At 38.4% G+C, this 12,016-nt stretch overlaps 1 protein-coding gene across 1 annotated transcript; it reads right to left on the reverse strand.

Moving 5' to 3' along the window:
- Nucleotides 1–6,564: 6,564 nt before the first annotated feature.
- Nucleotides 6,565–11,990, reverse strand: LOC139712052 (prefoldin subunit 4-like). The gene is made up of 4 exons (XM_071623888.1): nt 11,898–11,990; nt 8,928–9,032; nt 7,922–7,994; nt 6,565–7,011 (listed from the first exon to the last, which is right to left on the reverse strand). Exons 1-4 carry the CDS (start codon nt 11,928–11,930, stop codon nt 6,815–6,817), a joined length of 408 nt encoding a protein of 135 aa, XP_071479989.1. The 5' UTR covers nt 11,931–11,990; the 3' UTR covers nt 6,565–6,814.
- Nucleotides 11,991–12,016: the final 26 nt, after the last annotated feature.

Here is a 12,016-nt window from a genome sequence, read left to right on the forward strand (position 1 = left end):
AACTGCAGTCCAAGTTATGAATATAGAGATTTATTTATTTTAATATTCTTATGCATGTAAAAACTTTTGATGTTCTGTAAATATGTTTAGAACAGGTTATTTGTTTGGCTGTTCAAGTATGTAGAAACTATGTTCTGCACTTTTGTACTTTTAGTTCTTTGTAAAGTTTTGTACCGTGACTTGTTTTTGTTACTTTTTACTTTTGCTAAGTTTCCGTGCAGCCATAACGTGTCTTTATGTGTTGTTTGTATGTAACCATGTGTGATGCCTATCTGTGCAGTTATATGATATGCAGATTTACTTCTATGCTTCTTGGGATGTTGAGACAGAGTGATGATGTATAATACTACGAGTTTGCTGTTGTACTGAGTGTTCCATGGTTTGACACACAAGTATCCTGCTATTCTTGTCTGAACACAGGCTGTGAAACAAGACCCTCTATAACAACCAGATGTGATTTCAGTATCGACAGATGTGCAGACAGTTTGCTGTCGTTAAAGGAGCAAATGATCTGCTGGTTGAATGCACAGCTGAACTCTTCACAGTGCAAGAAGCATTCATGCCTCATAGTCAATGATAACATGGAGATGAGATGCCCAAAGCTTGATTTTCTGTGTACAGCAACTGTCATGGTTTTCCATGGAGTACTAAAGTCTCATAAGCATGCTGCAGTGTTTCTTCGTCATACATATATTTCCAAGTTGTACAATTGTACATACCTTGGGTTATGGTACAGGTGTGCTTTTAAGATACTGCAGTAGTTTTGCTGTGTGGATGTTGTTCTCCGGGCGGTAAGTGCATCCTTGACTCATCATGCTGCTGTACACCAAACTTAACTTTGAGAGGTGTAAAGATAGCCCCACAGCCTATAAAGAAGGTATGCAGGCCTTCTACTGAGCTAATCAAGAATGATGTCACTGTCGGCTTCAGCAGGTGTCCAGTGCCTACGATAGCAGTCCAATCTGACATGGTCTCATCCGTGTCCATCACTGACATATCCTGAGGGAGAATTCTCTGAAATTACTGATCAGACTGTCCATTTTTTCACTGCAAAAGGTGACTCCAGTTTTGTATGATATGTCACCAAACATATCTGCTATTAAAAGCCAACTTGGCTTACACATGCAAAGCTAGGAACCATATTACTGAAATGCTGTGTGCAGTACATATAGTTCTTATGAAACACATTGTCACATTTGAGCAAGAGTCAAATTTGAAAGGGCTTTTGAAGAACTCGGCATTTGGGCTGAAACTGCTTGTAGGCCCTGTATCGCCATGGTAGAGCATGATCAGGTTTGCTCAAAGCACCATCTTAAAGAGTGCAGCCTTCAGACTTTGAAAACTTCTTCTTGTGCAGGCCATGTTTGTGAAGATTAGAAGCGTGTAGTGCTTTCATCAGTATGGGGTGCAGAAAAAAAATATAGGAAAATCTTGCAGCATTGTATATACATGTATTTGAAAGAAAATGGGTGATATAAGGTTTTGCTATTCATATGAAGACTTTTTAAATTGTAGTTTTCCCAATGATTTTACAGAATATACCATGTAGTGTTATTTTTCTGTGTGTGCAAAGAAAAAAAATTGTATATGGGAACTACTGAGGCAATTTAAAGGTACTGTTAACATTTGCAGCAATGATTAAAGAAAAGAATATGTGAGTTATTACATTTGATGCATATGTGTAGGTCAGTTGTATCACAAAACATCCTACAATGTACCATATAAAAGTTACGCAATAAAGCTTAAGATATGAGGAGATATCACTATTTTTCTCAAACCATAACTGTAGGTGGTTAAGTCTGGAAATAATTTTATTCTAACTATTGTTAGCATTTTGTATACATGTATTTAAGAATACTTAACATTGATTATATTGATTTGATTATACTGATAAACAATTTAACATAGATTGTTTCTATCCCTAACTCACATTTCAGAACTATTTTGAAGCACTAAAGCTGGGTTTTTGTTTCATCTGCAAATGGTGAAAAATGCCTGTATTGAGTGAACAAATCACTGTTGTCATTGCCACTGAAGGGAAAGAATGTGGAATGTTATCCCAATTGAAGAAGCAAACAGTTTTCATTGGAGAGATGATATACTGTACATGACATTCACTTAAAGGGAGGCAATATTTTTAGTGTTGTTTTAAAGTCTTGGACCTATCAAACAACATGCAAACTTGCTGAAAAAAAGAAATGGTTTAACTGGAAAGCATGGTTTATACAGTGTCTTTACATTGTTTAGATGGATTTTCCAAAGTAACCTGTCCTCATTCTTGTTTAGGACTTTCAAGTTTGGAGATTTTTTTTTTTTTTTTTTTTTTCCCACAAGAGCCTGTCCCTATGGCTATAATAGTTTGAGTACTTGACTTTCTCCGAACTTGTGAGAGTGCTGTAATTGTTAATGAATCATCTTCATGTGTAGAATTCACATAAGAATGATAGAGGAGTTTAGATTGGATTTTAGATTTTAAGTTAATATGGTGCATGTATTACTGTGCTAATTTGCATCCACAGACAGGTGGTATTATGTTGATATCAGTGATTATTTGATGATACAATGTACCAACAATGAATCCCAACACCTGAAGGATTGACTTCCATTACCATCAGCTAGCTTTCTCGCCCATTGTGACAGATATGGAATATGTGATAACTTCCATTATCAGAAATAAGATATACACCCTCTGTGTATACCAGGTATGCTGTGTGTTTTCCTTGGGACATTTTTTGACAAAGCACAAGCTGGGGAGGTAAACATATTTCTAGTTTTATACCATGTTGTGCACAATTGTTTATGTGCTTTGGATAATAAATGATTCAGTGACAGAAGGAATTTACATTTTCTACACCATTTTCAAGACAAAGATTTTGAACCTGATGTATAGTACATGTACTTATGAGCTGATATTTAAGTAGGTTCATTTTCGCTAATGTTGTGACTCACCTTTGGACCACAAATAGAAAGAGGGGTAAACTGACAACACGCAAAAATGTTACTTCTTAAAAACAAAAACAAAACCAAGCCATGCCAGCACGAGATCATGCTCAACTCGTAACTACTAGGTCTGAGCCATGACGTAGCGTTATCCGAGGCTTAATATCACATACTTTAAATGCAGAACACGCTACTTGTTTATGTACAGGGAATCACCAAGTGGAAACATTCAGTGCAGTGTGTTGTGAAAGGTGAAGTAACGATTACTTTGCCGTTGCATTTGTAAAATGAACTACAAAGGGAAATGTACGTCAAGTAATGACTTGTGAGTCCATAAATAGAAAGGATAAAAAGCTTGAGCTGTCAGTCATTTCAGCAAAGTGTCACCTTTTGGGATGCATGTGTCATAATGTAATTTCATTGTCAATATGGACAGGTTTTTAGAACATACAAAAGTGATTCAATGTTATTTAAATTGGCTTAGTGCAATTCATAATTGTACAGTGTAGATGTATATTAAACCACAGGAATTTAAAACATTAAAGTCAAACAGTTTTTAATCTGAATGTATGTATATTTCATTGAACAAAAACAAACAAACAAAACAAAACAAACAGCTTCTTAAACATCCCAGTCTAATACTGTTTGTTATGGAACTGGAAGGGCACAAATATTCCCATAATTTCATTTCCACTGCAGTGCATCACACACACACACACACACACACACACACACACACACACACACACACACACACTGCAATTCCTTTTTTTTTGGGGGGGGGGGGGGGGAGGTTGTTGTCCTGATAGACCAAAGGTACCCTGAAAAATCTGCAAAATAATCTGCAGTTTTTCAAAGGCTTTTAGTTTTGAGGGAAATCAGCCGAATGTAAATTTTATTTTTGAGATCTTGTTCATACAGTTTGTTTTGTGTTCTTGTTGATCAGATTATAAAGCGCTACATGTTTCATACTTATCTATGCTTACATAGATTGTGCATTAAAACCATTGTAAGAAGCTATGAATACACAGAACATGCCACATGCTCTTCTTACAAGCATTGTACATTGTATATCCATCACCCATTTTCTTATCAGTGGTTTTCTCTGTTAAAAATTAGTTCTAGTTGTCAAAAAAGTATGGTGTGCCACAATTTGTCTCTTCACAATTCCCAATATTGAACTGTGAACAATCTGCTTTATGAAATGCACATGCTTTGTTGAGCACTGGTTATATGCGAATGTACATTTGTACATATTTTTCAATGCAATTCAAGTGTACAAGTGGAGTGTTGCAGTTCATTGAACCTCTTTTTTTTTATATGTTTAGTATGGTTTGTTTGATGTCGACAAGGAATTAAAGGTTTTATGCAAATTAAGTACTTCTCAGTGTCTTTGCTCATGGTATTGAGTTTTGTCAACTTTAATAATTCTGAAAACAGTAAAAGATGATTATGAAAATGTGGCATTTACATTCCCATCCTAAGCCATAGCAGTATTCTGCCAGGTACCTACATTGTACAGTGCACTCCCGTTACAACGAACACGGTCATAACGAAATTTCGTTACAACGAAGTAAAACTTCTGGTCCCAAAATTAACACCATTAATGTCTGGTACAAAATTCGCTTCTAACGAACACGGTTATAGCGAAGTTTTCATTATAACGAAGTCTTTTCCAAGCGCCATTGACAGAGAAAAACAAAAGAAATGTGCTCCGTTATAACGAAATGCGAATTGCTTTCAAAAATACATAGCGGAACTAGCATTATATAGCGTCTCTGCATGGGTGAACGCTTCACATCACTGTGTGTTCGCTCCTTGTGTCGCGCACAGTTTCTGAGGGGAACTTGCGTTTAATATTGTAATACAATAATCCCATCCCATTTCACATAGCTTTCCAGTGTATGAGTATTCAGCAAACAGAATATGATATACGTATATGCATGGTTTCCTTGTTTTCATTATACTGTATATTGTATTTGTCCGGTTATAACGAAATTTCGTTATAACGAAACAAAACTGCCGGTCCCCAGCATTTCATTATAATGGGAGTGCACTGTATAATTCCTTGGCTTAGTCATGCGGAACATTCTCATGACATTCTTTGACATCACATGTACACAAACACACACAAACATAAGCACAATATCGACAAAATACACTCAGAAATTGATACAGTACAATTTCAAGAATTTTTTTTCTGCACATTCAAGCTATTATACACATTTTATTTTTTCCCCCCTCTCTGGTTTTGATAGAAGATGCAAAGACAATCACACCAGACTCGAGTTTGTCGGAAGTGAAATCAGCAAATGTGTTACATATTAAAGTACAGTGTGTTTAAATGGCATAACACCAACTATGATGCCTGAATTAGTATGTGCATACCAAATGAAGGAAGCTTGCTTGGATGTCTGTAGGCTACAGGCTTGTTACAAGCACTTGGCTGTAAAATACATGTGCATCCATTTGAAGACAAGTTACTCAAATGTATTTTTCTCCCCTTGTTTTTCACCTGTGCTTTTCTGGCATCACACTGTACAACAATCTACAACTGTACGATTAATTTTCCCCTCTGTCAAAAATTCAAACACACACCAGTATGTCACTTGGACGATATCACCACTTGTTCATTACTAGACTGCTTTCTTGTACATTGTATGTCCATAAAATACAAGCCATCCAGTTGATGGGGATCACAAAGGGCTATTAACTTTGCACACGTCTTGTAGGCCCCATTTCATTTCAACATATTCAATAGGAGCACAGAACAGCCACTGAATTCTTGCAATCAAGTGTAAAAAGGTGTGGCATCAATACTGATATCACTGGACTGGTGAATATGAAAGAAATCATAAACTTGCATTGATTTCCAAATAGGGCATGTTGGTCCAGAAGGATGACAAGTACTGTATATTTGTAGTCTTCAGCCTCATATACACTATCCAAGCATATCAAAGAATGAAAGAATTACAGTTTAAATCTATCTTCTGTATTCCTTAAGTAGATTACTCTTGATGACTTAAACTGCTGCTTATTTATATGTCAAGGAGACATAGACTTGTATGTGTGTTATGCTGTGCTTGCATAACACACAGAGAATTGTAGGACAGGTGACTGTAGTTGAACATACATCATGCCATTACATCTAACAGTAATAAGAATTACAGAAAAAACAGGGACTGATGGGTGACGCACTGCTACAAGATCATCAGCTTCTACAAAGCAGTAGCCTGCTGCAATCGTATGATGAGAGATGAATGCTGTTATGCAAAGGAGAACAAACTACAAGTAATCTCTGTATTAATCCCTCTTCTGCATCGCGTGACTTCTGACTGGTGACTGCCACATACCAAACCTTAATGGTATGAAGAAGGCTGCCACCTTGTCAACAAACTGCAATGCTCTCGTGTTCTATCAGCTCACAAAACGAGTACTGTATACGCCGAATATTTTGCAAGGTTTTTATTTTCGCGAATTTTGCGAGTCAGGTGCTATTCGCGAAATTAAAGACACGCAAAAATATTGACTCTGATCCCGATGTGAATGTGACATATGCATGTACATTTCTCTGCTCAGTACAGTATACAAATGACGCACTACTCCACGATCACTAATTTAACCACTTGCGAAATCGTCGGGAATTCCCGATTCACAAAAATTTACACTCGCGAAATATATGGCGTATACAGTATGTGTAATGATATAAATACAGTAACATATAAAGCTGAAAAAAAAAGCATTGTGTCAGTCAAGAATCAGAAGGAAGTTGTACTGCAATATCTCTCTTCCAGTTCTCAAATGATGATTCACAAGCAAAGTCTGTTTTGCAGTCTCTTCAAACGTCCAATTTCTTTGACCACGAAAGCCGTCATCAATCGTCGTCCATCTCCAGGTTGATGTTCTTGCCAAACTTCGCATAGAGCTGCGCCTTGAGCTCTCCCAGCTCATCCTTGAGGGCGTCACTCTGCCTGTCGACGGCAGCAATCTCCTCCTCCATCCTCTGCTTGGCATCCTCCACCGACTGCTGTGCATCCTCCAGGGTCTGATTGAAGAAAACCTCTCCAATCTGATATGTGATGGGACTGGAGTTAAGGAGATATTACTGCTTCCCCTTTAAATCAATACCTAGCAAAAGCAAGAGACCCAGAGGTGTAGCAATCGACCAAGGATCACAAGTTCACCTTCTACTCATTCTTGCAAAGTACATGTATAACTACGAAGAATAAGCTAAACCAGGTGGGAAAGGGCATGGTGACTAGTTGCCTAAATATATATTCTATCACCCTAGCGATAATGCCAGCCAGGTTTTGTGAAGAATCTACATGTGTTTTCAAGAAGAAGATGAAAATGTGAAAACTAGACCCTAGTTTGGTCCAAACCCCACAGGGCCTCCATGGGAACACCCCCAGATCTGCCATGAACAAATTTGAAACCATCTACAGTCCCCGATCTACTATTTTAGCATTAACTTAACTCTATCACTTCTGGTTCTAGACAAGAAGATATTTACAAATTCCTCAATATTGGGGCTAACAGAGATCCTATCACTGTAAAGATGCTACCTGCAAGTTTGGCGAAAATCTGTCTCAGGGTTTTCAAGAAGAAGCTGAAATGCAAAATGTTATCGCATGATGTGTAACGAGCATCAGAAAATGAATGACTGCAATAGCTCAGGTGAGCTACAGTCTGTAATAGCAGATAGGAGATGACACTATTGTTTAGTGTATGTGACTGTGCACTAGCATTCTCTTTTCACATTGACAGAGTAATCATCACGTTTTAAGACAGAATTAAATCCAAGGATAGAGATAAATTTATGTAAAGTACACATAAATGTACATTGTGAAGTAACAGGCTGAACGAAGGCAAAGAAATGATGCCTCCGGCGACACTTCGTGGTGGCTGCATATAAATACACCAGTATTTGTTTTCAAAAAGTTCTACATAAACCTCGTCATGAACTTCAAAGGTTAGCAAGGATATGGTATGAGAGCATCATCATCAGCAAGAATCAACTCTTCACTGGCATCCTCCAGGTTTTGAAGGTCTTTCTGTGAGAAAGAAAGAGAGAGGGAGAGAAAAACTCATAACGCTCTGACAAGACATTGCTATTGAGGTATAAAAGTACATGTCTTGTAGATAGAACATATCTTGAAGGTTTACTTACATTAATACTTATTCAAAGTTGAATGGTATCAAATTTGATTCAATGTCACTTGTATTTCAGAGGAACTCAAATCATTTTTGCAGATACGAGTCATTGACATGCTCTTGGGCTTCAGGGCTATGTATTCATCACATCTCAATGCAGGGCTGCCAACACTGGAAACTAGTTGAGAGTGAGACTCCCATTGGCCAATGCTATAATTTAGGAGTCAAAATGAGTGAGATCAATAGAAATGCATGCAAATGAAATTAAGTTTTAGAGTGAGAAAGGACCAAAAGGAGTGAGTCTCACTCTCAATGAGTGAGAGTTGGCAGCAGCCGTGCTCAAGGTCCTTCCTACATTACATGCACTGGGCATCAGTTTAAAACAAAAAAAAACAACAAAAACACAAACAAAAGCTTGGGGAGCAGATGCTTTTGCAGTTGTTGTTATTGTTGTAGTGGTTGTTGTTGTATGATGATTATGATGTTGTTGCTGTTGTTGTAGTTATTGATGATCACGTTGTTGTTGTTGTCGTAAGGTTTCATTACAGTCTTTACAGAATTACCTGACAATTATGATGTCCATCACCATAAAAAAAAGATATATTTTGCTGATCTTACCAGATTAGATGCTTCCTCTATGCTAGCTTCCGGAAGTTGGTATTCTTATGGTACCATGGTAAACCATGTCCATGACAACAACAGTGATCATGCTATGTTATATTTGCATCACGTGGAAAACAAAGGACATTAAGACTTAATAGCAAACTACACTTCTAGTGACATTTTAAAGAGATGGAAAAAAGAAACTTCACCACAAAAAGTTATTTCCCCACCTTTTTCTTATTGATTTCCTCCTGTAGTTCTGCCATCTTGTTGCTCTTGCGCGCAAACTTGTTGATCTTTTGCTGATCTTCGAATGTGACATTAACATCATCATCCTGCAATATGTAAATATACACAAGAAGAAGGGTAAATTTGGGTAAGACTTCCATATGCCCCCCCCCCCCACCATATAACCCACCACTTGCCAAATGTGTGTGTGAACATTATCAGGGCAAGAGTAATGTAGGGTATTTTTATGTAGTGTAAAGAGTGGTATGGCAAGATTGATAGTAGGGGGACTGATGGAAGTCTTTCCTAAATTCCGTACAGCAAATATGAAGACTGAAGGAGCACTTGAAGAGGGAGGGCTTGTTTCACAAAGGATTTAAGATTATCATTATCATTAGTAGTAATATCATTCACTCGACATTTGCAAGGCAAGACGAATAATCAAACACAAGACAAACAAGCAAAACAAAGATGATTCCAAAGTTGAGATTATTTCATCATATGGTGTGGACATGATGATGGACTCATGTTAATAATGGTCCATGGCATTGCCAATTAGGCATCTCCATATTTTGGGTTTCCCTTTTTTAGAATCTTCATTAAATTTTTTATAAAAATTGATAGAAAAACTCTACAAATAAACAGTCTCATATAGGTCTTATTATTCTAGAATGTGTCTAGAACTCCCATCGATTGCTGTTTGAAAAAGTCTCCAATCTTCCCATTTTCACTAGTAAATGTAATAATATCATTGGACACACACACTGCACTGGGAGGCAACTTAAGCCCCCGTCACACTAGAGCGTATCGAGCCAACGAATGCCCAGCGGATCCGAAAATTTGGAGATACGCTCACATCCGTTGCTCGTTGTTCGTGACCCGCTTGACGTTCGCTGTATCCGCTAGCTGTTCGCAGAGATTCGCAGAGATCCGCCGGGGCCATATTTTGATTTTGGACATGTCCAAAATCTTGAGCGGATGACGAACGGAATGACAATCCGCTCTGTGTTCGCTTAGCATCCGCTGATCGAAAGTTTTGGTCGCCCTGCGTTCGTTTCTTATTCGTCCGCTGTTCGCCAAATTCGCCCAGCAAATCTGCACAGCAACACACGTTAATCAAACATAGTAGGAAAAATATATATAATTATATTCATAGCAAACATAATAGTAATAAGGATAATAATAATAATAATAAGAAAAAGGTCTTATTTACCCAGGGTATAGCCTCTTCAGTGTTGCCACTGGCTGCTCTACCAGAGGGCCCTGCTGTTATTATTACCCTAGCATTGCCAGGTATACCAATCATTAATACACTATACATTGGTCGAGAAGGATATCGTGGGTAAAAAATCTCGCCCAAGGATGTAAGCACTGGGCGGTATTCGAACCCGGGTCCTCGGTTCGGGAGTCGGGAGTCTTATCCCCTATACCACAGTCCCCTACATGACATTTCATTATACATGTACGTATTCTGGCATGATGTAATAAATGGTAGATAATAACCGCAATTGCAGTGCTTATATCGAGAACATTATTGTAAACCGCTGCTATAAAAGTCAACCTGTAGTAAATGGGAATCTCTGCGTGGAAATTTGGAATTGTGAAAGTTCGACTCCAGTTGGAGGCACCAGACGCGATAGAGGATGTTGGACTACCGGTACCAACATCAACATCAACGTGATCATCAGAAGGAAGTGCACTTTAATAGGGGAATCTTGAGGACTGTCGAGGGTAGTGACATCAGGAGTACTTGGTGGTGACTTCTGCTTCCTTCTTTTTTGGGCCATTTTCACAGTCACAACATTACTTGATACTGTCACTGCTCAAAATGATTTGGTGAAGTGTGCGTCAGCCGAGATCCGTCATGTGATCGCCGCAGTATCGCTCTGCATATGCTGGGCATTCGCTGCTCATTCGCTTTGTCCGCTCAGCATCCGTTGGATGGACTGTACGCATTCGCTTTCATTCGTTACTTTATCCGCTCGTAACATGGTTAGCATATGCTCATCATTCGTTAGGCGAACGTTCAACAACCACATTTTGCTTGCGAATTCGAGCGGATTTGAGTGTATCTGGACTTTGCCAAATTTTGCCCATCCGCTAGGCATTCGCTGATTTATACGCTGTAGTGTGACGGGGCCTTAACTATGACCAGCCGGCCCAAACGTGAAGTGTATAACATGCACTTCTTCTTGTTTGGGCTGGTCGTGCGTACCTTGTCAGGGGGTGTTTCACGAAGAATTTAAGTCGCACTTAAGTAAAATCTGAGATTGACTAAAAATTATGGTATGATGTGTGTTTGTGTCTTCAATGTTGCTCAACTTTCTAATGAAAATGAAGACTTTGTTGGAGACCTTTTTTCATGTAGAATAGATGGTTTCTAGCCATTGACAATAGTCAATACAACTAACGACTTTAACGTTTGTTATTAGTTATTACAAATACAAGATAAAATAATTTTTTCATCAAGACATTATCTAAAAATGCCGTCAATACTACAATAAATTTAGAATACATTTATAGTTATTCTATTATATAGCCATAGACATACTCTAAAAGGGTCTACGCTATTAACCGCAGCAGCGACCCCATACGGACAAATACGTACCGTAAAGGGCTGTGTTACAGCGCCCCGCGACGGGGTTAGGTCTACGCCTATGCTGTAGCGTTAAACATTAAATTTGAAATGGGTGATGATTATTAGGCTAAATAAATTGAACAGGGTAAGGAAACCTGTGGCATACCAACATTTTAATTCAATCTTAAATGAAGTGAACAACCCCCTTGTCAGGTAGGAAATGGCCACCTCCTCGAGCGCGAGCTCGATTCTCCGCCCTACCCTGACATTCCCAGAAGACCCTGCATGCGCTGCAGTCTGCACCCCGATCTATCTACCGTCATTTTTCACCAATTTTTCACCTAACATGTATGTTACACAGAAATGTAATGAGAACATACTATAGAAAGCTTACCCCACCAGGAGCCTTTTTCATTGAGAGTGCCATTTTCTATCTTCAAGTGTGTTTTTGCGCGGTGTTTCTTTCACCAGTTTCACAGTGCAGTGGTTATGTACAGATATTTCTGTGCATAA

The sequence above is a fragment of the Diadema antillarum genome, unplaced genomic scaffold (genome assembly GCF_040938485.1).
Source record: "Diadema antillarum isolate AM-2024a unplaced genomic scaffold, OU_Dant_1.0 seq00001754_RagTag, whole genome shotgun sequence".
In the NCBI taxonomy this organism is placed as follows: Eukaryota; Metazoa; Echinodermata; class Echinoidea; order Diadematoida; family Diadematidae; genus Diadema; species Diadema antillarum.